A 27,866-nucleotide genomic window follows, 5' to 3' on the forward strand; every position below is an offset into this window, starting at 1 on the left:
ACTGTTTGATTGTTCGCCTGTAATTTTGATCTAAACGTCCAACTAACCGGAGAAATACGATATGTATCTGTATAATTTAAGCATTGCATTATCAACATCAAAGGCTTATTAGATTCCTTCTTTGCACCAGCCAAGGATCTGACATTGTCATGTACATTAGAAGTTCAGTGTAAATGATATAACAGGAATCCAAGCAAGTTTTCATAATTGTATGCTTAAATGATATGTTTAGTAAACCTATTCAATATAACATGCATGTAAGCATGATACTATTATGTTGAATCATATATATGGTAATATTGGGGTTTACGCTCATAACAACAGATACTTATTCTAGTATTTTATACTGACTATAGCTACAATTTATCTTTAACCCTATATATGCTGTATCAAGCAAGCTTGTTTTTCTAGCGATCTATCCTATTTAATTAGATACTCCAATGATCACACATTACTGCACATAATTTGCGGCAGCGTTTAAGTGTTTTTAAAACAATGTGTCTTAATTCTGTTTAATACATTGAGATTATGGGGTCTATTTAAGAAGGGCCGAATGGCCCCTGTTCCCCTTGTTTCCGCGCGAGCCTTCAGGCTCGCTGGAAACAGGAGTTAAGAAGCAGCGGTCTTAAGACCGCTGCTCCTTAACTCATACGCCGCCTCTGAGGCGTTGAATACCAATCCGCCCGATCATGTACGATCAGGTTGATTGACACCGCCTGCTAGCGGCTGATTGGCCACAAATCTGCAGGGGGCGGCGTTGCACCAGCAGTTCACAAGATATGCTGTATGCTGTCGGCATTTATCAATGTGCGGCGGACATGGTTCGCTATAGCGAATCATGTCCATCCACACAATGATAAATGGGGGCCTATGAATAGTTTTATACAGTTCACTTTGTTTTAATAAATTTAGTTTAACATATATCTATTCTTTAATTTACACAAAGTGGTTAGCCCTCTTTTTCTTGTTGCTTGTCTTTGCAACTCATATAACAGTGAGTCTCCTTAGTGCAGCCACCCCTCTACAAGTGCATAAAGTGATTTCAAATAAATATTGCACCTGTAGTACCATATTGTCTCCAGTTCTTTCTTATTTCTTTTTCTTAAGCAACACCTTTTAGGTCTCTCTCTCAGACCCGTATGATAAGTAATACATGGAAAAAACATATAAAAGTGGCGCTTCTGGTAAAGTGAAAAACTCCTTTATTGAGCTAAAAACATGCTCTTGCCCCATTGACATCACATTAACTCTTTTTACGAGATTGTGGTTACAAGTAGCACACTAACTGGGGTAAAAGGGGTTTATCATTGAAGTTGCGCTACTTCCAACGCGCACAAACATACGAGCTCTGGTTAACAGTTGCGCTCAAATAAAAATTTGCACAACAAAACATTAAAAATACATTTAAAAGTACAGTGTGAACATATGTATTTATATGTGTGTATATATATATATGTATTTATATGTGTGTATATATATATATATATATATATATATGTATTTATATGTGTGTGTATATATATATATATATATATATATATATGTATTTATATGTATATATATATATATGTATTTATATGTGTGTATATATATATATGTATTTATATGTGTGTGTATATATATATATATATATATATATATGTATTTATATGTGTGTATATATATATATATGTATTTATATGTGTGTATATATATATATATGTATTTATATGTGTGTATATATATATATATATATATATATATGTATTTAAATGTGTGTATATATATATATATATATGTATTTATATTAGTATATATATATATATATATATATGTATTTAGATATATATATATATATATATATATATATATATATATATGTCCATTGGAGCCCTTTGCAATCAGGTAGCTGAAAACATGAAAAAAAACCATATTAATGCAATATTTATTTTTGGTTAAACTCAATTAGGTTTGCGCGACTTGTTGGGTGTTAGGTTCTTTTTCAGATTTCCACGCTCCATGGAAGTCTACGGGGGAATATGTTAATGCAGTTGTGGTATTCCAACTTTGGCTTTTTGCGTCCATCGCAAAACTTTTTCCTTTTAAATTGTAATTGCGGAAAAAGTCAAAGTCGAGCACAGTTAATGCACAATATAAAATAAATAGCTCCACTTCACTTATATAGTTTAAACCTTTAGCATTATTGGACTGTTTTTAAAAGGTAGTCATACACGCTCCCAGTATAAAGCTATTTGCATGTATATAACCACTTGTTTTTTTACAAAAAGTTTAATCATTTTTAAATAAATTTAAATCTAATATATAAAATTCCTAGCTGGGGCATCTGGAGGACTCAATTAGTTGTTGCCATGTTCTAATGTTCAGTAGTAGAGATAATAGGCAGAACTGCATGTCTTGCCTCAAGCGTTCCACTCTGCTTGAAAACTGAAATGTTCAGTTCTCTCTTCCAAGCAGATGGTGAGTTTTTAGGCGAGTTTTTAGGCGTAGCATGAACAATCTCTAGAATTTGAATAGCATTTTTAACAATACGCTATAGGTGAAGGCATGAAGAAATGCTGCCATTTATTTTTCATTTGTTTCATGCAGCCGATGATAGGCGGTGTATCGTGTTTTCGCTTGATTTGAATACTGCCACCTGATTTTGAGGCAGGTTTTGACACAAATTGGCAGTTTCTCTTGATTTTGAATAGACACCTATGGGCTAGATTATGAGTGGAGGACAAATTAGTGCTCCCGTTCGTACATTCATTTCACTAGAACTAAGCTTTTTGCGTGCATCGGGTAGCGTGTGTAGCGGCCCCAGCCAAAAAGCTGTATTTCAAATATAATGAACGCATTAACGTATTCACCCATAGCCTTCAATGGAGCGTGAAAAGTGGGGGGAAAAACCTGAATACCCTTATTTGCTTGCAAACCCGGCATGAAATATGAATATTTCACATTCCAATATTCTTCACATAGCAGAATATGTTCCATTTATTCTTAAATAAATATTTCTATATATGTATAATTTTTTGGGGGTAAAATATATATCTATACCTATTTATATATATAATTATATATGTATATATGTCTGTAAATACATATATACACGCATATAAATACATAAGTACACACATATAAACATATTTATACATTTATATACATATCTAGACATGTATCTATGTTAAAGCCCTTTGCAGGCCTTTTTTTTTCTTTGAATACCTGAGACCTCATATCTTTGAGTCCTTATAACTTTTTTATACAATATGTTTTTAATACTTTTTATTAGACAATGTTAATATGAGTGTATCTATACTGTAGAATGTATTTTTGATGTAGGTTTTAGTCTTGTGTAACAGTTAACCAGAGCTCTGAAGTTATGCTAACCCAACACCCATTAAAATCAATGGCGCTTAAGCGAACACAGTTACTTTCCACTCGTAATACACACACTACTTCCGACGCATGTAAAGAGCCGCAATATAGCCCTTATCTATTGCATGAAACAGTTAGCACGCCACTTGTAATCTAGCTCCTATATGTATTTATACACATACAAAACAAGGAAAGTGGAACAGTACCCCCAGACCGGACCAGAGGCACATCACATGACCCCTAAACTATGCTCAGCTATGGTGCTATAGCACTGTCAAAGAGCTGCACTATCTTCAGAGTCACATGCAGTCTTGGCCCAGACCAGCCTGGGAGCAAGCCCCTAGGGAAAATTACTAAACAGACATTACAATACACACAAAAAACAGAATTTATGTTTACCTGATAAATTACTTTCTCCAACGGTGTGTCCGGTCCACGGCGTCATCCTTACTTGTGGGGATATTCTCCTCCCCAACAGGAAATGGCAAAGAGCCCAGCAAAGCTGGTCACATGATCCCTCCTAGGCTCCGCCTTCCCCAGTCATTCGACCGACGTAAAGGAGGAATATTTGCATAGGAGAAATCATATGATACCGTGGTGACTGTAGTTAAAGAAAATAAATTATCAGACCTGATTAAAAAACCAGGGCGGGCCGTGGGCCGGACACACCGTTGGAGAAAGTAATTTATCAGGTAAACATAAATTCTGTTTTCTCCAACATAGGTGTGTCCGGTCCACGGCGTCATCCTTACTTGTGGGAACCAATACCAAAGCTTTAGGACACGGATGAAGGGAGGGAGCAAATCAGGTCACCTAGATGGAAGGCACCACGGCTTGCAAAACCTTTCTCCCAAAAATAGCCTCAGAAGAAGCAAAAGTATCAAATTTGTAAAATTTAGTAAAAGTGTGCAGTGAAGACCTAGTCGCTGCCTTACATATCTGATCAACAGAAGCCTCGTTCTTGAAGGCCCATGTGGAAGCCACAGCCCTAGTGGAATGAGCTGTGATTCTTTCAGGAGGCTGCCGTCCGGCAGTCTCGTAAGCCAATCTGATGATGCTTTTAAGCCAAAAAGAGAGAGAGGTAGAAGTTGCTTTTTGACCTCTCCTTTTACCGGAATAAACAACAAACAAGGAAGATGTTTGTCTAAAATCCTTTGTAGCATCTAAATAGAATTTTAGAGCACGAACTACGTCCAAATTGTGCAACGAACGTTCCTTCTTTGAAACTGGATTCGGACACAAAGAAGGCACGACTATCTCCTGGTTAATGTTTTTGTTAGAAACAACTTTCGGAAGAAAACCAGGTTTAGTACGCAAAACCACCTTATCTGCATGGAACACCAGATAAGGAGGAGAACACTGCAGAGCAGATAATTCTGAAACTCTTCTAGCAGAAGAAATTGCAACCAAAAACAAAACTTTCCAAGATAATAACTTAATATCAACGGAATGTAAGGGTTCAAACGGAACCCCCTGAAGAACTGAAAGAACTAAATTGAGACTCCAAGGAGGAGTCAAAGGTTTGTAAACAGGCTTGATTCTAACCAGAGCCTGAACAAAGGCTTGAACATCTGGCACAGCTGCCAGCTTTTTGTGAAGTAACACAGACAAGGCAGAAATCTGTCCCTTCAAGGAACTTGCAGATAATCCTTTCTCCAAACCTTCTTGAAGAAAGGATAGAATCTTAGGAATTTTTATCTTGTCCCAAGGGAATCCTTTAGATTCACACCAACAGATATATTTTTTCCATATTTTGTGGTAGATTTTTCTAGTTACAGGCTTTCTGGCCTGAACAAGAGTATCAATGACAGAATCTGAGAACCCTCGCTTTGATAAGATCAAGCGTTCAATCTCCAAGCAGTCAGTTGGAGTGAGACCAGATTCGGATGTTCGAACGGACCTTGAACAAGAAGGTCCCGTCTCAAAGGTAGCTTCCATGGTGGAGCCGATGACATATTCACCAGGTCTGCATACCAAGTCCTGCGTGGCCACGCAGGAGCTATCAAGATCACCGATGCCCTCTCCTGATTGATCCTGGCTACCAGCCTGGGGATGAGAGGAAACGGCGGGAATACATAAGCTAGTTTGAAGGTCCAAGGTGCTACTAGTGCATCTACTAGAGTCGCCTTGGGATCCCTGGATCTGGACCCGTAGCAAGGAACCTTGAAGTTCTGATGAGAGGCCATCAGATCCATGTCTGGAATGCCCCACAACTGAGTAATTTGGGCAAAGATTTCCGGATGGAGTTCCCACTCCCCCGGATGAAATGTCTGACGACTCAGAAAATCCGCTTCCCAATTTTCCACTCCTGGGATGTGGATTGCAGACAAGTGGCAGGAGTGAGTCTCCGCCCATTGAATGATTTTGGTCACTTCTTCCATCGCCAGGGAACTCCTTGTTCCCCCCTGATGGTTGATGTACGCAACAGTCGTCATGTTGTCTGATTGAAACCGTATGAATTTGGCCTTTGCTAGCTGAGGCCAAGCCTTGAGAGCATTGAATATCGCTCTCAGTTCCAGAATATTTATCGGGAGAAGAGATTCTTCCCGAGACCAAAGACCCTGAGCTTTCAGGGGTCCCCAGACCGCGCCCCAGCCCACCAGACTGGCGTCGGTCGTGACAATGACCCACTCTGGTCTGCGGAAGCTCATCCCCTGTGACAGGTTGTCCAGGGACAGCCACCAACGGAGTGAATCTCTGGTCCTCTGATCTACTTGTATCGTCGGAGACAAGTCTGTATAATCCCCATTCCACTGACTGAGCATGCACAGTTGTAATGGTCTTAGATGAATTCGCGCAAAAGGAACTATGTCCATTGCCGCTACCATCAAACCTATTACTTCCATGCACTGCGCTATGGAAGGAAGAGGAACAGAATGAAGTATTTGACAAGAGTTTAGAAGTTTTGATTTTCTGGCCTCTGTCAGAAAAATCCTCATTTCTAAGGAGTCTATTATTGTTCCCAAGAAGGGAACCCTTGTTGACGGAGATAGAGAACTTTTTTCTACGTTCACTTTCCACCCGTGAGATCTGAGAAAGGCCAGGACAATGTCCGTGTGAGCCTTTGCTTGTGGAAGGGACGACGCTTGAATCAGAATGTCGTCCAAGTAAGGTACTACTGCAATGCCCCTTGGTCTTAGCAGCGCTAGAAGGGACCCTAGCACCTTTGTGAAAATTCTTGGAGCAGTGGCTAATCCGAACGGAAGTGCCACAAACTGGTAATGCTTGTCCAGAAATGCGAACCTTAGGAACCGATGATGTTCCTTGTGGATAGGAATATGTAGATACGCATCCTTTAAATCCACCGTGGTCATGAATTGACCTTCCTGGATGGAAGGAAGAATTGTTCGAATGGTTTCCATTTTGAACGATGGAACCTTGAGAAACTTGTTTAGGATCTTGAGATCTAAGATTGGTCTGAATGTTCCCTCTTTTTTGGGAAATACGAACAGATTGGAGTAGAACCCCATCCCTTGTTCTCCTAATGGAACAGGATGAATCACTCCCATTTTTAACAGGTCTTCTACACAATGTAAGAATGCCTGTTTTTTTATGTGGTCTGAAGACAATTGAGACCTGTGGAACCTCCCCCTCGGGGGAAGCCCCTTGAATTCCAGAAGATAACCTTGGGAGACTATTTCTAGCGCCCAAGGATCCAGAACATCTCTTGCCCAAGCCTGAGCGAAGAGAGAGAGTCTGTCCCCCACCAGATCCGGTCCCGGATCGGGGGCCAACATCTCATGCTGTCTTGGTAGCAGTGGCAGGTTTCTTGGCCTGCTTACCTTTGTTCCAGCCTTGCATTGGCCTCCAGGCTGGCTTGGCTTGAGAAGTATTACCCTCTTGCTTAGAGGACGTAGCACTTGGGGCTGGTCCGTTTCTGCGAAAGGGACGAAAATTAGGTTTATTTTTGGCCTTGAAAGACCTATCCTGAGGAAGGGCGTGGCCCTTGCCCCCAGTGATATCAGAAATAATCTCTTTCAAGTCAGGGCCAAACAGCGTTTTCCCCTTGAAAGGAATGTTAAGCAATTTGTTCTTGGAAGACGCATCCGCTGACCAAGATTTTAGCCAAAGCGCTCTGCGCGCCACAATAGCAAACCCAGAATTTTTCGCCGCTAATCTAGCCAATTGCAAAGTGGCGTCTAGGGTTGCTGTAGTGACAGGAACAATGCATGAAATTGGTTGTAGAAGGTAACCTTGCTGAACAAACATCTTTTTAAGCAAACCCTCTAATTTTTTATCCATAGGATCTTTGAAAGCACAACTATCTTCTATGGGTATAGTGGTGCGTTTGTTTAGAGTAGAAACCGCCCCCTCGACCTTGGGGACTGTCTGCCATAAGTCCTTTCTGGGGTCGACCATAGGAAACAATTTCTTAAATATAGGGGGAGGGACGAAAGGTATGCCGGGCCTTTCCCATTCTTTGTTTACAATGTCCGCCACCCGCTTGGGTATAGGAAAAGCTTCGGGGGGCCCCGGGACCTCTAGGAACTTGTCCATTTTACATAATTTCTCTGGAATGACCAAATTCTCACAATCATCCAGAGTAGATAACACCTCCTTAAGCAGGGCGCGGAGATGTTCCAATTTAAATTTGAATGTAATTACATCAGGTTCAGCTTGTTGAGAAATTTTCCCTGAATCTGAAATTTCTCCCTCAGACAAAACCTCCCTGGCCCCCTCAGATTGGTGTAGGGGCACTTCAGAACCAATATCATCAGCGTCCTCATGCTCTTCAGTATTTTCTAAAACAGAGCAGTCGCGCTTTCGCTGATAAGTGGGCATTTTGGCTAAAATGTTTTTGATAGAATTATCCATTACAGCCGTTAATTGTTGCATAATAAGGAGTATTGGCGCACTAGATGTACTAGGGGCCTCCTGTGTGGGCAAGACTGGTGTAGACGAAGGAGGGGATGATGCAGTACCATGCTTACTCCCCTCACTTGAGGAATCATCTTGGGCATCATTTTCTCTAAATTTTGTGTCACATAAATCACATCTATTTAAATGAGAAGGAACCTTGGCTTCCCCACATACAGAACACAATCTATCTAGTAGTTCAGACATGTTAAACAGGCATAAACTTGATAACAAAGTACAAAAAACGTTTTAAAATAAAACCGTTACTGTCACTTTAAATTTTAAACTGAACACACTTTATTACTGCAAATGTGAAAAAGTATGAAGGAATTGTTCAAAATTCACCAAAATTTCACCACAGTGTCTTAAAGCCTTAAAAGTATTGAACACCAATTTGGAAAGCTTTAACTCTTAAAATAACGGAACCGGAGCCGTTTTTATATTTAACCCCTTTACAGTCCCTGGTATCTGCTTTGCTGAGACCCAACCAAGCCCAAGGGGGAATACGATACCAAATGACGCCTTCAGAAAGTCTTTTCTATGTATCAGAGCTCCTCACACATGCATCTGCATGTCATGGTTCCCAAAAACAAGTGCGCAATAGAGGCGCGAAAATGAGGCTCTGCCTATGATTAGGGAAAGCCCCTAGAGAATAAGGTGTCCAATACAGTGCCTGCCGGTTATTTTACATAATTCCCAAGAATAAAATAATTCCTCAAAGCTATGAAGTATTAAAATATGCTTATATATCAATCGTTTTAGCCCAGAAAATGTCTACAGTCTTAAAGCCCTTGTGAAGCCCTTTTTTTCTTATGTAATAAAAATGGCTTACCGGGTCCCATAGGGAAAATGACAGCTTCCAGCATTACATTGTCTTGTTAGAAATGTGTCATACCTCAAGCAGCAAAAGTCTGCTCACTGTTTCCCCCAACTGAAGTTAATTCCTCTCAACAGTCCTGTGTGGAAACAGCCATCGATTTTAGTAACGGTTGCTAAAATCATTTTCCTCTTACAAACAGAAATCTTCATCACCTTTCTGTTTCAGAGTAAATAGTACATACCAGCACTATTTTAAAATAACAAACTCTTGATTGAATAATAAAAACTACAGTTAAACACCAAAAAACTCTAAGCCATCTCCGTGGAGATGTTGCCTGTACAACGGCAAAGAGAATGACTGGGGAAGGCGGAGCCTAGGAGGGATCATGTGACCAGCTTTGCTGGGCTCTTTGCCATTTCCTGTTGGGGAGGAGAATATCCCCACAAGTAAGGATGACGCCGTGGACCGGACACACCTATGTTGGAGAAATAAAGTTTAGCACTCGCTCACAAGCTCTTATGCTAAGTTTAAAAGCAAAGTCAGTTAACGCATTTGGCCAAATGGGACAAGCCCAGGTACCACGTCAAGGTCTCTTCCAAAACCTGGGACACTAATGCAGCCACACAAATGCAGGCTCACATACAAAGTGCAAGCTCATAATCAAACAAGCTGGGAACTAGTGAGGGTTCACAGACTTTTGTAATCACCCTTTTGCACAAGCAAAACAAGGAAAGTGGAACAGTACTCCTAGACCGGACCGGGTTCACATCACATGACCCCTAAACTATGCTCAGCTATGGTGCTATAGAACTCTCAAAGAGCTGCACTATCTCCAGAGTCACATGCAGTCTTGGCCCAGACCAGCCTGGGAGCATGTCCCTAGGGAAAATTATTAAACAGACGTTACAATACACACAAAAATTGTTTTAAAAGCAAACTGGAAGTGCCAGTTACTGCATTTGGCCAAATGGGACACACACACACACCTTTGAGCCCTTTCACATCAAACACCTTGACATATACGGGATATGGTTTTAAACCCTTTTTATACATTTATTTCAATAATAAATGTATATTTCACATTTAATATGTTTATATATGAGTGTAATACTTTATTTTATTATGTTTTGCATGCATTTTGTTATGCTTTTATTTTAGTCCTTACGTTTTAATTCAGGTTTCAAGTGGCATGAACATTTTTAGTGGTTATTTGTTTTGCGTTCGAGCGCAACAAATACATTTCATCTTGTAATATGAGCGATATTTAGAGTGGTTACGATATCCATTGAAAGTGTAGGAGACGCTAAAGGGATGTTGGCCGTGCTAAACATTCTCTGGTTATTCAGTTTTACAATGGACTTGTAATACAAAATCACACTCTAATCCTATCTAGGTTCACCAATATTGATAACTCACCCTGCGCTATCAATAGCGCTACACTTGTAATCTAGACCTATGTTTTTTATATTACACTAGGCAATAAGCCTGACCAGTCTATTTTTTATAAACTACAAACCCCAAAGCTAATATTCCAAAAAATAAAAAATGTAAAATTGCAGAAAAAAATAAACAAAGCTATCCAAAATAAAAACTTTAAACTTAAATTAATACCCATATAAAAATAGAAAATCCCCCCAAAATAAAAAACACCCCCTAATCTATCAATAAACTACCAATAGCCTTTAAAAGGGCCTTTTGTAGGGCATTGCCCTAAAGAAATCAGCTCTTTTACATACAAAAATCACAAAGTACCCCCTAACAGTAAAACCCCCCACCCAACCAACCCCCCAAAATAAAAAATAAACTAAGTCTAAAAAAACCTAAGCTACCTATTGCCCCCAAAGTGGCATTTGCATGGGCATTGCCCTTAAAATGGCGTTCAGCTCTTTTAAAGCCCAAAAAACCCTAATCTAAAAAAAGCCACCCCAAAAATAAAAAAAAGCCCAAGACTAAGCCCATCATCTTCTATCTTCATCTGGAGCAAAGGCGGCGTAGAGTGGTGGTGCAGAGCGGTCTTCACCGATGCGTGGCTCCGGAGAAGCAGTCCTCAGCGGCAATCCTCAGCGGCATGGAGGCTCCTCTTCATCCGATCTCTGTCGTACACTAACAATTTAATGGAAGGTATCGCATTCAATTTGGGGTACCTTGCATTCCTATTGGCTATTCAAATCAGGCAATAGGATTAGAGCTACTGAAATCAGCCAATAAGATTTCAGTAGCTCTCATCCTATTTGCTGATTTCACAATTTCAGCCCATAGGAATGCAAGGTACCCCAATAAAAATGGGGTACCTTGCATTAAATCTTCAGTGTGCAGCGGATGATCACATGAAGAGGAGCCTCCATGCCACTGAGGACTGCCGCTCTGGATCCACGCATCGGGGAAGCCAGTCCGCACCTCCGCTCTGCGCCGCCTTCACTCCAGATGAAGATAGAAGATGATGGAGCCGCCTGGAAGAAGACCTTCTTTACCGGACTTCAGTCATGGTTAATACCTATTTGGGGCTTACTCTTAGGCTTTATTTTTATTTTTGGGGTGTTTTTTTTTAGATTAGGGTTTTTAGGGCTGTAAAAGAGCTGATTGTCCTTTTAAGGGCAGTAAAAGAGCCGACTGCCCTTTAAGGGCAATGTCCATACAAATGCCCCTTTAGGGGCAATGGGTAGTTAAAGTTTTTTTGTAGTGTTAGTTTTTTTTTATTTTAGGGGGTTTTACTGTTACGGGGAAAGTTTTACATGTAAAAGAGCTGTTTAACTTAGGGCAATGCCATACAAAGGGCCCTTTTAAGAGCTATTGGTAGTATAGTTTAGATTAGGGGGTATTTCTATTTTGGGGGCTTTTTTATTTTCATAGGGGTATTAGATTAGGTTTAATTTTTTTTTTATTGATTATTTTGTAATTTTATATTCATTTTTTGTAATTTAATGTTAGGATTTTTTATTTTAAAGGGGGTGGATTCTTTCACCACCCTGCCATTTTTCGGAATCCACCTGTGGATTCTTTTGGCTGCCTCGCGCAGCCAACATTCCTTTGAGAATGCGTGCACAACTGGCAACGGACGCGTTACAAACGCAATTATAGTATAGATGTAATGGAATTTTAAAGCTATAAGTGAAAATGCTAATTTTTTATCACAAAAAGTACTAAAGTAATTTTAAATGGACTTAATATAATGAAAATAGCATTTCAAAATATATAAAACTAGGTCAGAAAAAACATACATTCTAAATGCAAATTATATATATTTTTTTATTAATAATAACCTGTAAATGTACAAATAAAGATGCTAAAAATAGTTAGAAAGGGACACTGATTAAATGACATGATCATGTACATATAAAGTGTAACAAAAAAAGACCTTTAGGTTATTAGTTTAGTGTGAGAACACATCAGTTAAAGTAGAAAAGTTTTATTTGCTACAAGTCACCAAAGAAAGAGCTGTTGTTCTCTAAGGTGTTACTTATTTGCATATGGAGTCAAAGGGACATTTAACAGTTTTAGAATGTAATATAAAATATTTGTACTAAAACATGTTGTGATATGCTTAATTATTTACTTTGTGCCCTTCTCTTTTAACTTTAAAAACTGTGAGAAATTAAAGTGCCTAACCCGCTACATTCTACATAGGGGCGGACTGATCTATCAGGTGATTAGTCACAGTCTTAGGGCCTGCTTGAGCCCACGGCCTGCCCAACCCCATTATGTGAAATAGAAACACAAGTTTCTATTTCACATCAATTTGACAGTGACCATTCAAACATGGTCAGTCACGTTTTGATATGCCTTCCATAAAAACTGTGCACTATAAAAGGTGATCAAAAAATCAGGATTTCCATGTCCCTTAAATCTTATGTTAGGTCTTAGAAATAAAGTAGCCACACACTGGTTGTTAGGATTCAGTTTTACATTTAAGCCCTATAAAAATCGTGGTGAGGGTCATTTAAGAGGTATTATGACTATAATAAGATTAAAGTAGCTTATTTTTTTAGACATTCTGATTATTCATAGCATCCACATTCAGATTCCGATGAGTTTAGAAATTTCCGAAGTTTTAGTATTTGTTTTTGCCATTAAATCTTCATGAAGCTTTGATAACTCCAAAAAAAATGTAGCAAACAGTTTAGTCCCCTGGATATAGTTTGACCTATAGGAAGGACAAGAAGAACGTCAATAGTGTGCCAATTCTATTCTGAATAGTATACATCCATAGTTTCTTTTGCCTGAATTTCCTGTAAAATATGTCTTAAAACTGTGATTTTCCACTCCCCCCCCCAGAGAGGCTGCAAAGCCTTCATTATACTTTGGGTGTCTTCTTAATTCTTGTAATGGTATTATATGCAAGTGTAGATTAAAGTAGTGCATTTACCATTGTGATACATTATTTATGCCTGTACCAAATTTTATAATTGCCAAAAGTAAGTAAAAAAGTGATTGTACCATATTGTGCTGCAAATATATGTACACCAAATGCAATATTTTGATTGGCACTGTTTATGCATGAATTGTTATAAATTCAGATCTGTTTTGCTATCTTTTTTTCAATTGCAGCTGTTTCAGTAAATGCCTAAATACACAATACTAAGGATGACATTCAGAGTTGTCAAAACAATAAAATGCTAACTCTCATATAACCTAACTACTCTACATTAACACTTGCTTTTTCAAATGCATGATATATATGTGTATAATCAATGGAAAGAATTGTGAAATTGTCCAATATAATTTTTAAGAACTTGATATAAAACTATAAATAATTCACCATAAACATATGAAATAACAATATTCTACTGGCTCAGTCTACTATCTGATGTTTTCTTTTGCTGCCCCCACTCTGCCACTCTCTGCATCTTTCCCCAGCCACTGAGAATAAAGTTTGTTCCTTACTGTCTTCCTCACCCGTCACTACCTACCCGTTCATCGACCCTATCCTATCTAATACCTTCTCTGTCTTCCATGCTCACTCCAGCTCTTATTCACATCTTCAACTTTTCCTTTTCTACTGGTTCATTCCCATCTTCTTTCAAACATGCAAGGATCACTCTCATACTCAAAAGAAAACCCTACCTTGACCCCAATTCACCTGCAAACTACCACCCCATATCACTGCTTCCACTAACATCAAAACTCCTGGAAAAACTATTTAACTGTCTAACTCACTTCCTGTCTTCCAACTGCTTGCTGACCCCCTGCAATCTGGCTTCAGTCCCTAACACTCAATTGAAACTGCTGTCACCAAAGTTACTAATGATCTTCTTTCTGCTAAATGTAACAGCCACTATTCCATATTTATCTTATTTGACCTCTCAGCTACCTTCAACACAGTTGGCCAACCCCTCCTCCTATACAGACTCTCAACTCACTTGGTCTTTGTGACACTGCTGTCTCTTAGATCCACTCTTCTCTTTCTAACAGGTTCTCTTTGATACCTCTGTCCAGTTGGAGTAGCTCCAGGCTCTGTCCTGGGTCTTCTACCCATCTCCATTTATACTTTGGGTAAACTTAACAGCTAAAGCTTCAAATATTACCTCTAGACTGATGACACTCAGATATACCGCTCCACCTCTGCTCTCTCTCACACTGTCCTTTCTTACATCAGTGACTGCTTATCTGGCATTTCCTGGATGGACTCTCACCATCTAACGATTAACATGCCCACAGACTGAGCTCCATTAAATACCCCCTGTCTAACTCTACTCTGATTTCTGACTTTGTTATCACTGTCGTTGGCATCACTATCTCCCAATCACCCCAAGTCCACTGTCCTTCATCCCCTCACATCCAATTGTTCTCTTCATCCTACCACAACCACCTACATAAAATGTGTCTGTTTCTGAGCGCTGACACCACTAAGCAACTAATCCATTCCCTTGTAATTTCCCGACTTGACTATTGCAATAAACGTTAACTGGGCTTCTTCTCTCCCACCTCTCCCCTTTCAATCCATCTTAAATGCCTCTGCCAGGCTAATCCACCTTTCCTACGTACCTCCCTGATTTGCCTTCTTTTAAATGCTCCCTAAATACATTTTTGCTCAGGGAAGCCTACCATCCCAACTTAGTAACAAATGAATTCAATTTACCTAATAATTGCCCTCATCCAATGTTGTATTAACATCATTCTCCCACTTGCAGTCCTCACCCCTATTTCTCACCATCCTTCCCTCCTAGATTGTAAGTTCCCACAGGAATAGGGCCCTAAATTCCTCCTGTAATTGTATGTCAAAGTTTGTCTTATCTCTTACAAGTATTGTATCATTGTTTTATTTATATCAATTGTACCCATGAATATCCCTGCAGAATATATTGGTGTTTCATAAATAAAGTATAATGATAATAATAAGCAATAAAAATAACTTCTCACTCACCTGCTAATTTTCTCATTTTGTGAATGTTCACCGTCATCTGCTCCACCGATTGGAAACATCATAACATTCTTTTTTGTTAAATCTTGGAATATTCTGGCTAATGGAATAGTTGAACCATCTCGGATCATGTCTGGTGTGACACCAAATACTGAAAAGCATGCAATAAAGAAGGAATTAAAGTTTGTTACTTGCCATATGAATACATCATTTAAATCATCATATAAATGGTATTAGCTTTGGATAAGAAATGTGTGTCAGTTTATTATGCCAATATATAAAACATTATCTTTGCCTTTCATATTAAACAATATACAGAGAGAGTGACTTTCTTTTATTCATGCCCTGTAGCAGAAGAATTTGGAACAAGAAAGGATAATCAACCCTCTTTGCCACTTTGTATATAACTCTTCTTGGTGATCCAGCGATACGTACCGCATTACTAGCAGACTTCAGGCATGAGGGCCAAACACTGTACACTGATATTGCTGTGCTCATATTACCTCATATTTGGACTGAGGTGGAAGAAGGAAAGTGAATCATCTACGGGGGGGGGGCACTGGATGCACATCTATTTGAGTCACCCACAAAAGGAACTTAAAGGGCCATGATACCCACATTTTTTCTTTCATGATTTAGAAAGAGAATGCATTTTTAAAAATCTTTCTAATTTACTTCTATTATCTAATTTGTTTTATTCTCTTGATATTCTTTGCTGAAAAGCATATCTAGATATGCTCAGTAGCTGCTGATTGGTTGCTGCACATAGAAGTCTCATGTGATTGGCTCACCCATGTGCATTGCTTTTTCTTCAAATAAGGAGATCTCAAAAATGAAGCAAAATAAATAATAGAAGTAAATTGTAATGTTGTTTAAATTTGTATGTTCTATCTGAATCATGAAAGAAAGATTTTGGGTTTAGTGGCCCTTTAAGTTTTCCTTTATTCTTATACTTTGCTTTAGGAATTACTGTACCTTTTGTGTACAGGAAGGTATTAGTACAGTGTTGCTCAAGTTGACTTGAAACTAACTAGCAAGTAAAATATTTGTCTACAGAAATCATACATTGAGGCAGAATATGTTATGCTCAAAACATTTTCAAGGGTGCTGAGGGTTGCTTTAGGGCTTTCCTCTTCAGTGGTGGATACAGTACTGACTTATGAAGACTATTGGTGCTGGAGTCATCAGAATTAACAACATTGATGCAACTGTCATGTATGACAGTGGAGGAGACTGTATTCAAGTCAATATGGAGGACTGTAGTGAAAATACATCCTTGGGGATTCTGTTTCTTATGGTGAGAGATGAGTCCTGGATGCAGAACCTTGTGCTTCTCTGATGCTTCTCAGTGAATCTCTCAGTACTGATGCATCCCTAGTTAAGAGGCTTATGGTCAAGTTACAGTCAAGGATTATGGTCAAGTGGAGGTTTTTTGATCAACTATTATGGAAAAGTAAATAGTTTTTTTTGTACACTTTAGACTACCTTATCCCGCTTTGCTATAAAGTCAGTCTTCTTGCATCAGTACCTCGTGTTACTGACTCAAGTCTGCATAGTTTGATTTTATTATCCCTTGTGCTGGATTTGGTGGAGTTAACTAAGCCACTTTCTGCTTTGTATTCTGTCTGTGTGATTTGTTGATCCAGTCCCATTGTGTGACTACTCTACATATTGGTATGCACCCAACATGTGGTTGTTTTTTCTTTACACCTGCCATTTTAAGTACTAATTTCATTGCAATGTAGAATTTTAGTATGGATACATTTAGCCCTTTATATACTGTATGTTATGGGCAGTCAAGCAGGGATAATGGGTCAGAGGTCCCTAATTGGGACAACTAGGAATATATGTAAGCACATGTAGTTTATAAGTAAACATTCTTTGTTACATCTAAATGTATTACATTTTTTTATAATGGATGAACCTGTATTTAAAATAAACATATTTTATGCTTGTGGGTTGTGTCACTGTCAACCAATTGAGCAGTGGAAGTCTTCAATATAAGCCAGTAAGCATCTATTCCACAGACCAGTTGAGGACAAACAACAACTTTCTGTCAGTTTGAAAAAAAAAAACAGGTTCAAGTTAAAAATATTTTCTAGCAAGAAAAAGTTTAACATGTTTTAAAGGGACAGTAACGTAAAAAAAAACTTGAATGTTTCAGATAGAGCACTAGTCTTCAAAACTGTCCACAGGCCTCCTGAACAGGCCAGATTGTCAGGATTACATTGGATGAGAGCAGGTAAAATGGCCATGTTATTAGCTGATTATTTTGCCTGTGCGCTAGTTCAGATATCCTGAAAATCTGCCCGGTTAGGGAGGCCCGAGGACAGGTTTGAAAACCAGCGAGATAAAGTAGTAAGATGGAGAATTGTTTTAAACTGCTTGCTCTATCTAATACGCCTGGTTTTGTTGGTATCCTTTATTGAAAAGCATACCTAGGTAGGCTCAGGAGCAGTAATGCACTACTGGGAGCTAGTGGTCGATTGGTGGCTGCTGTCATTGCCCCACTGATGTTCAGCTACCTCAAGTAAGGTTTTGCTACTGTTAAATAAAATTGTATGCTCTATCTGATTCATGAAAGACAAAAATACGGTTTTATGTCCCTAGAGTGCATGCATGATAGGAATTATTGAGTTTAAAGGGACATAAAACCCAACATTTTTCTTTCATGATTAGGATAGAACATACAATTTTAAACAACTTTCCAATTGACTTCTATTATTAAATTCTTTGTTGAAGAGCAGGAAGGTAAGTTTAGAAGTGTGCACGTGCCTGCAGCACTATATGGCAGCGGTTTTGCAACAATTTTATATATTAGCAAGAGCTAGATGGCAACGCTATTTCCTGTTAAGTAGTGCCTCATCTAGATATCTGTTCAACAAAGAATAACATGAGAATGAAGCAAGTTTGATAATAGAGAACCTTTTTTTAAATTGTATTCTCTACCTGAAACATGAAAGAAAATTGTATATCCCTTTAATAAGCTATAGCTATCATTTCAGAATAAACTGGAACCAAATGCAAACAAACCTTTAATAATTGCATTTTTTGCAGCTTTGTACTGAGGATCATTAACATTTGCCACCCAAGGCATTGCTCCAATATACAAGGAAACGGTAAGCTTGTTTGTGCTGTTTAGTTTGGCAAATGTTTCTTCAAGATATTTGGTCACCTACAGGAAATCACATCATTTATGTTAAAAATACATAATAAAAATAAACAAATATACACTAATATTTCCATTTGGAAAAACATCCCTCTGTAAAATACCCGTTGCAGAACGACTTTTTGTAAACCTGCTGTTTAACAATATGGCCCATATTTATAAAGCTCCATACAAAAGTTGAAGGGCCGTGTTTCTGGCGAGTCTTCAGACTCGCCAGAAACACAAGTTATGAAGCAGCGGTCTAAAGACTGCTGCTCCATAACCCTGTCCGCCTGCTCTGAGCAGGCGGACAGGAATCGCCGGAAATCAACCCGATCGAGTACGATCGGGTTGATTGACACCTCCCTGCTGGCGGCCAATCAGCAGGGGGCGGAGTTGCACCAACAGCTCTTGTGAGCTGCTGGTGCAATGTTAAATGCAGAGAGCGTATTGCTCTCCGCATTTAGCGAGGTCTTGCGGACCTGATCTGCACTGTCGGATCAGGTCCGCAAGACCTTTGATAAATAGGGGCCTATATATTACACTGTCTCAAAGGAACATGGAATTATTTACTGGTCCTTTCACTTGTGTCAGTCCAGCTCATTTATAATTTATCCTCTGCTGCTCATTTTTGTGTAACACTCATATTACTACTCTTGCCCATATTTACATTATATCCATGTTTTACCAACTCCCTTGTGATTTGTTTCTATCTTAGAGCCCACTAACTAGACTTCTATGTATCCACGCCTGTAATACATATCAGTGACCCTTTAAATAATCAACTGGACAAGAATAAAATAGTTAACATAGCAATTAAAATCTGAGGAATTCTACTTTTACCAAGTACAGAAGGGTTAAATTACAAAGCCAGTATTTAACAGGCACTAGCATTAATCCTCAAAGAATTATTATCCCCTCCATCATCCACTGCTTCATTAATCTTCTGCACCAATACAAAGCACTGCAGTAAATTCCAGCAAATATACATTGTTCCTGTGTATCAAAAACCATTGCAAGCAAGTCAGTATTGAATCCATTATTGCCATTTTACTTTTTGGAGATAAAAAAAATGCAGATGCTGTGAAACATAAAAGGACACTAAACATTTAGATGTATTTTTTTAAAGTTTATTAGTTGTTTAAATAGTGTCAATAAAACAATGGGAGCTGCCATGCTGTAACTTACTTTCTCTGATGTGGCCAATTAAGAAAATATATAAATAGGTCACAAGAGTGTGCAGCCAATGGCTGTGTGCAATATAACAGTGTTCTGCACTTCCATTTCTAAAAGGAACTGAAATGCTCACAATTTCAGAACGGAATAAGAAAAGGGGACATAATATATAATGAAAGTATATTGTAGAGTTTTATATATATATATAATATATATATATATATATATATATATATATATATATATATATAACACAGAGAAAGTCCAGAACTCACTTACAAGCTCTCAGCTAAGGTTAAAAGCAAAACTGAAAGAGTTAGTTACTGCATCTGGCCAAATGGGACAAGCCTATGTACCACATCAAGGTCTCTTACAAAACCTGGGTCCCTAATACGGCAAGTTGCAGGGTTATAGGATGTGTACACAGTCCAGTTGATCAACTTGTCATGACTGATCAAGCCCTGTGAGCGATCAGCTGTGGGGTGAAACACGTGTAGCTGTAAGTTGAAAGGACACGCTATGAGCCACTACTAGCGTGGTTTTTGTTTTCACTGAGCAGATACATCTCTCTGATGTAAAGGACGTTTACACTTTTACTCTACTATTGAGTTTGAATTCAACTACGTTTGGGGACACCAGTCTTGGGTTTGAGCAGCAAGACCCCGCCAGTGACATCACGCATTGGAGGCGGGCACACGGAGCAAGTGTGTATCAAGTAACGCAGATCCTGGTACTTGGAGTAAGAAAAGGTCTGCTTTCTGAATACCAAGTCAGAGCAGGTGAGTCCCTGTGATGTGCCTGGCGGTCCGGTGAGCTTGGTCTCTAGGAGGACGGTCAGTTTAAATTCTCTGCTACTTGTTTCTTTACGGAGGAAACCCTATCATTGAGAGGTGGAACTTATTATGCCCTGTATAGTTAATATGAACTGAAACTTCCAGTGGATACTCTTGCCTATACTTGCTGTGGCCAAATAACAATCTCCTAGATACTTTGTGCACATTTAATGATCAGCAGATGCCTGTTAGTTGTAGTAATCATACCGGTATATGTTATATTCAGGGATCCCTGATATAGGCTCAGTTGAATAGTTTGTTGTTGCCCTAATAAAGCAGATTTTTTGATTAATTGCACATTGAGCGTCATATTTACATTGTTTTGTTCTCTAAGGGGCGGTGACTGAATTTGATTTGATTGGCTTAATAGGGGGTTGCAGGATTGGGTTTACTCTTTTTTCTCTTTAAGAAAATTTTTTATTTATATATATATATATATATATATACTCACAGTTTATCATTTTATATTTTAATCTCCCTTAACCATTGATATCAATACAAGGCACTAACAGATTTTATGAAGAGTAGCTGGAATAGTGTCTGCAAAACAAAACCATACTTATTTTTTTTTTTACACCTAGGATGAAATAGATTCGAATCTAGGTGATAATGTTTCTTATTCATGACAAAAAAATCGACTTTGTTCTTATCTGTGTACAATACATTTCCCGTAGTCTACAAGGAACTTGAGAAGGGCAGCATTGTTCATTTTTGGAGAAAAGTGCTTTCCTTCTTGGTGTCCTGTCACACGTACAACTCCTATTCAGTGTTTTAATAAAGGTGGACCCATGATCATTGATATTAGCCAATAGAAACGTTTTCTGCCAATGGTTAGCCATCCCATGGGGGTTGTTGTGACATCCTAGTCTGCCTTGCAGACTAGGATGTTGAGTATACATTTTTGAGAACAGTAACAATGTTGTTGAATTTCTGAAGCCTTCTAAAACATTTTGATCAGGGTACGATTCCATTTTGAAATGTGTAGTAAGCAGCAGACGCTAAACCATCAAATTCATACTTTATTATTACTTTTAGATCTGAACTAATTATTTTCCCATTAGAGCCAATTTATACATTCACAACTAAAGGCAAAAAAAATATTGTTAATTTGTTCTAGCATTGCTTGTCTTGTTAGCAAAATAGGGTTGATATCTAATAAAATAACCTGTGACAATATGTAAGGAATGGTATATTACTATAATATATTAATGGCATGATTAAGACTACTGTAGTAGTATAACAAGATAAATGCCTAAACTGTGATGGGATTAAACATAACACAATGCATCAATGTTCAGACAATATTTATTTGGTTTAAATACTGAAGTTCATAAAGTGATGGTAAATTTTAACCTTCAAGAAAGTCTATTATGAATCTATACAATAATTTAACTGTACCTTCATTCAGCCGCACACTCACCGCAAAAACTGTTATTTAAAGGTGACGTGGAGTTCCATATGGCTAACAAAGCTATTGGATAAGTGGTGAAAACGTAATCTCATGGAAAAATAAAACAGTTTTGCAGTGGATGCTAATGAAAGTATAGTTAAATCATTACATAGATTTATAACAGACTTTCACAAGCATTACAATTTACCATCACTTTAAGTATGTATTGTAGAGATTAAAAAGTCATAAATACCTGTTTTTCTACCGCTGGAATTGTCATGTTAGGAGCTTGTCGAATGGAAAACTTGCCTATTACTTTTGAAGGGATGACTGTTTTGGATCCTGGTCCAGAAAAAGCTCCTTCAATGCCATGGATAGAAAGGCTAGGATATCGCCATAAATGCTTAAGAACTTCTTCCTACAGAACATAACAATCAGCTTGTTTAACCAAATAGTATATTGTTCTAAAATGTATAGTTTTCTAGTATGTTTCACTTGCATCAGACTTTGCATATACGCAACAATACTTTCATTGACTCTGTATTATAATTATTTATATTAAACTTCTGCTTATAAGTCTATTGTATCTGCAAATTACTAAAACAACATACAGATAAAATAACAATAGTAATGTGTTTCCTGAAAATGTATGGTATCAAAGTTATTGTGTTCTATTACTTAGGACTGAGCTTGACATAATTATCATTTCAATACCTAGCATAAATACTTGCAAGCTCAGCCCATTGTTATGGGCATTACCTAGGTGATGGTTTTGATGAGTGAAAACAATTATTTCAAACACAAAAATATACATAAAGGAACACTTTTGCATCCATTTAATACTCTAGAATAGGTATAGCAAGTAATTTGGAACACATTAAGGGTAAACAAATTTTACAGAACAGTGTCCCTTTAAGTCAAAACAGCCTCCTGTTATAAAAATCTAGTTAACCTAGCAGTAACTAATTCATTTTGTCCTAGATATGTTAGCGCTATGGTGCACTAATATATAGGGCTTCCATATTTACTCTCATATTACTAGTTGAAAGTAAAATGTTAGTGCTTGAGCGAAAACCTAGGGTGTGCTATTATTTGGAGGTCAAAGAGCATGGGTATGTTAACTACCTCACATGATAGTCTTCTATGGGTTGCACTGAAATACTCAGGTTCTGGCTATCGTTTGAGCAATAAACCAAAGGTGCTGTAAACCAAAGGATAAATATATATGTTTATTATTAAAAAATATTTAAACTGATTTAAATATGTCAATGAGTTGGACTGGGAATGGCTCCAAAGTGTATAAGTGTTTGTGTATGCATATATGTGTGCATGTGTATATATGTGTATACGTGTGTATATGTATACATGTGTATTTAAATATGTCTGTATGTGTATATGTGTGTATATGTATACGTGTGTATTTAAATATGCGTATGTGTGTATATGTATACGTGTGTATCTATATATGTGTATATGTGTTTATGGTATATACAGTATGTGTATATGTATATGTGTGTATGGTATATATGTGTGTATCGGTATACTTGTGTATGTATATATGTATATATGTGTATTTGTGAGTGTGTGCGCAACACAACTCACTACCCTGCACCATTAATTGAAAGTTTGGGACGCACTAAAAAAATGTTGGCTGTGCTAATATTCTCTGATAAATCTCCTTTGTTATTCACTTCTAATACCAGATCGTTCACTATTTATAGGGAAGGGTCATGATATGGATAGCGCACCCTCCACTTGTAAACTAGGCCTATGATAGGACAGCAAACTCATGCTTTATTTACTTTACTTCAGAGCATAATGTGAAAATTGAAGATAGTTTCCTCAAAATATATTGTTCATTATATATAGGCGGACCTGAAACTTCGGGGGTAGAACACAGCATCCGCTGCTTGATAAATCTACCCCATAGCATTAAAGGGTCGCTAGTAGTAAAATGCTATAACAAATTAGAACATGTAATTCTTCAACTATAATGGCGCTTTAATAATAATTAGCTAGAAAAAGTTAAAACTGCTACTATTCTACAAGGAAGGTAACACAATAATTGTGGGAAATAAAGACTTGAAAATTATTATCTATAAACGTTTTTTATATATGCAGGGGGCATAGAATACTTCCATAAAACGGAATAAAGAAGTAAAATTAAACATTTAAACACTGTAGCATTTAATTGCTACTCTTTCATATACAAACTTCCCACGTCCCTTTATCTGGTAGGTTTTGTCACCAACAGATTAGCAGTAATATAAAAGCACAAGAGAATCAAGACTTACTGCCAGACAGAAACTGGCACCTGGACAGGAAACCAGCAGAGACATTTAATTAATGTTTCCATAATACATTTTCTATGGAAAACAACCATAAGGCTTTGTAAGACCACTTGATTATGCTGAACTATTTATGTACCTTAGTGCTTTGTAGGAACTGATAACCACCACTGTTGTTTTTATGCTCTTCCAAGTCAAAATCTATATCATCATATAACTGTTGCTCTTCCTTGGTAAACGGAGCAACTTCATCATAAATTCCAGGTATCAGTATGTGACCAGACGGATCTACAAGGCTGGCTGTATATGTAAGAAAGAGTTGTCATGAAAAGATTTACATACATAAATATTAGTTATATTGTTTATTACTTTGTAGCATTTTTAAAAACCTCTAGCAGATTATCCCACTATAGGGACACAAAGGCCATTATTTTTGTCTTTGGAGCATATAGTAAAGAGGATTTTTAAAATATATTATAGTTTTTTTATTATTATTCTTATGCAACATATGTTCCTGTACTGAGAAAAAAGAGCAATCTTTGTACTCATTGATATAAAAGTACAGACGTACTTATCAGCCAATGAGATTTTGTAGGAAGTGCCTAATAGCCAATGAGCATTAGTAGGAAATACACAAATTATGTATTTTATTTAATTTCAATGCAAATTTGAACAGCTTTTACGTAATTTTTCCAGGTAAAAAAAAAAAAGACTATTGAGTACAATGTCCACTTTAAAGGGACAGTCAACACCAAAATTGTTATTGTTTAAAAAGATAGATAACACCTTTACTTCCCATTCCCCAGCTTTGCACAACCAACATTGTTATATTAATATACTTTATAATATTCAAACCATTACATTTCTGCCTGTTTCTAAGCTACTACAGACAGCCTCTCATACCATGCTTTTTTATTTGCTTTTCACAACAGGGTAGTGCTAGTTCATGTGGGCCATATAGATAACATTGTGGCTTGTGTCAGACACTGCACTAATTGGATAAAATGCAAGTGAATAGATAATAAATAAAAAGTCATGTGATCAGGGGACTGTCAGAAAAGGCTTAGATACAAGGTAAACCTTAGTGATGAAGAAAGGTACAATCCACACCAGCCAGGATAAAATCACTCGATCTTTATTTCAAATATTTAAAATTTAGTGGAAAGCTCAGAAGCGCAGCACTGTGGCTTATGCATTTCGGCTAGCAAGCCGTAGTCATAGGCTATGACTACGTCTTGCCAGTCGAAATGCGTAAGCCACAGTGCTGCTCTAGAGATCCACACCACTGTACAGCAGTCTGCTCCACACTCTGCTGCTTTGCGATCACATTCCTTCCTCCCCTACATGAGTGATGTCATCTGGAAGCGCTGGATCACCTGGGACTACACATCGCCGGAGACGCCGAGAAAGGCGAGGGAGACTAGGGAGCGAGTAGCTCTTACAGTTTGGAAACGGGGTCCCAGCATCCTCCTGCAGATTTGGAAAGTCCAAGGTGGAGGGTAAGAGAGCACTGTATGTGCCCGCCCGTTTGTGAATTTCTGGCTGTACAGACTAATGACGGTTATTGGGAGTGATTTGGCTTATTGATCCAGCAGGGAGGCATTTGACTTGTATCTTTGCTTGTGTTTCAATTTACTCTCACTGCTCTACCAGTTTTTTATTATTAGATACAAGGTAATCACAGAGGTAAAAAGTATCTATACTATAATTGCTTTTGTCTGTTGCCAGTTGCGCACGCATCCTGAATAGAATGTTGGCAGAGCGAGGCAGTCAAAAGAATGTTGGCTGTGCGTGCAGCCAAAAGAATTCACCTGGATGCAGCGTAGCGGAATCCACCTGGATGCAGCGTAGGCAGACCCGAAGCCTAAAAAACAAAACCATGCAACTCCTCGCACAAAATAAAAACAAAAACACGTAACTGCCCGCACGAAGTGTAACAAAAAAACATCTAACTTCCCGCACAAAGTATTAACAAACACCTAAACTGCAAATCCCACATTGCAAAATTATAAAGTAATTAATCCCTAATCCGCAAATAACATAATTAAAATATTAACCCCTTAACCGTCAACCACCCACATCGCAATAAACCTAATTAAACTATTAACATGTTATCCGCAAAACCCCCACATCGCAAAAAATCTATTTAATCTATTAACCCCTAAACAGCAACCCCCCAACATCACAATAAAACTATTTAGCCTATTAATCCCTATACCGACAACCCACAACAAAGCAAGTACCCTAATTAACCTATTAACCCCTAATCCGCCAAACCCCCAGAACACAAATAACAAATTACTAAGACCCCTAACCTAACACCCCCTAAATAAACCCCAATTACCGAAATTAAAAAACACTAAATTACAATGAAATTAAATTAATCTAAGTTACAAAAAATAAAAAAGTCTAACGATACAAAAAATAATAAGCAAAATTATCCAAAATTAAAAAATTACACCTAATCCCTATGAAAATAAAAAAAATAAAAAAAAATAAAAACACCCACTAATCTATTGCTAAACTACCAAAAGTCTTTAAAAGGGCATTTGGTTTAACAGTCCTTTTATTAAATAAAATTACTAAGACCCATTAACAATTACAACCCCCCACTCACCTAAACCCCAAAATAAAAAAGACCTAACTAAAAAATCCTAAACTACCCATTGCCCCTAAAGGGGCATTTGTATTGGCATTGCCCTTAAAAGGGCATTCAGCTCTTTTAGGAAAGCCCAAACTCTAATCTAAAAACAAACCCCCCCCCCCAAACAATTAAAAAAAAATAACACTAAGCCCCAAATAGGTACTCACGGTTCTGAAGTTAGGCGGAGAAGGTCTTCTTCCAGGCGGATCCATTATCTTCTATCTTCATCCACTGTGAAGGCGGCGCAGAGCAGGGTGGTCTTGCCAGATGTGGCGATCCTCTGCAGCATTCTTCGGCGTGTGTAGCCACTCCTCTTGCTCGCAGCAACTCGCGTGTGTAGCTCGTGACTAACCACGCCCCCTCCTTACGCCGTTTAGTTAATTTAAATATTAGGTTTTTAGATTATCTGACGCAGTTAGGAAAAAGCAGTCTGTGAGGAGAGTTGCTATAGAGAGAGATCACATTGTTTATTTGTGAAACATTGTGAATGTGAATGTGTTTTGTTTAATTTTTTAGCATTATTAGCTATTCTATCCTAAACACTTTTATAAAAGCTATAGAAAAGCCTGTTTTTCTATTTTTAACAGCTTTTTTCTAAGCTTTAGTTGTGGTAAAAAAAAAAAAGAACAATGGTTGTACATTTTACCTCAAAAGCTTTTCTGAAAGCTACAGCAAAGAAAGTTAAAGTGAAGGTAAAGTTACGCTATTAGCTATCAACTATTATACTCAATGAATTAAATAAATATAAGTTTAATTCATCATTCCCCCCTCCCGATATCTAAACAAAGTTATAAGCTTTATAAACTACATTTTTAATCGTCATATATGCAGCTCGTTTTTTTGTTTTTTTTACACAGCAGTCAGGTTTTTACTTCAACCAGTTGAAGATTAGGCCGTTAGGCGGCCAACACTCTATGTCATACGCCCACTAAATAAACTGAGCAAGCGTGATTTTCTTATTGTTCGGCTTGAACATCATGCACGCTCCCGTAACC

General features: G+C 37.8%; 1 protein-coding gene across 3 annotated transcripts in view; it reads right to left on the minus strand.

The window, feature by feature from the left end:
- Positions 1-12,260: 12,260 nt before the first annotated feature.
- LOC128660817 (beta-Ala-His dipeptidase) overlaps positions 12,261-27,866 on the minus strand; it is a 102,250-nt gene continuing 86,644 nt past the window's right edge. For all 3 annotated transcript variants that reach the window (XM_053714860.1, XM_053714861.1, XM_053714862.1), the window contains exons 8-12: positions 24,367-24,527; positions 22,193-22,357; positions 18,426-18,567; positions 15,396-15,543; positions 12,261-13,175 (exon numbers count right to left, since the gene is read on the minus strand). In XM_053714860.1, the coding sequence (XP_053570835.1) occupies positions 13,049-13,175; positions 15,396-15,543; positions 18,426-18,567; positions 22,193-22,357; positions 24,367-24,527 (743 nt within the window). In that variant the 3' untranslated portion in view covers positions 12,261-13,048. The remainder of the gene's footprint in view (positions 13,176-15,395; positions 15,544-18,425; positions 18,568-22,192; positions 22,358-24,366; positions 24,528-27,866) is intronic.

Source organism: Bombina bombina, chromosome 5, assembly GCF_027579735.1.
Source record: "Bombina bombina isolate aBomBom1 chromosome 5, aBomBom1.pri, whole genome shotgun sequence".
In the NCBI taxonomy this organism is placed as follows: Eukaryota; Metazoa; Chordata; class Amphibia; order Anura; family Bombinatoridae; genus Bombina; species Bombina bombina.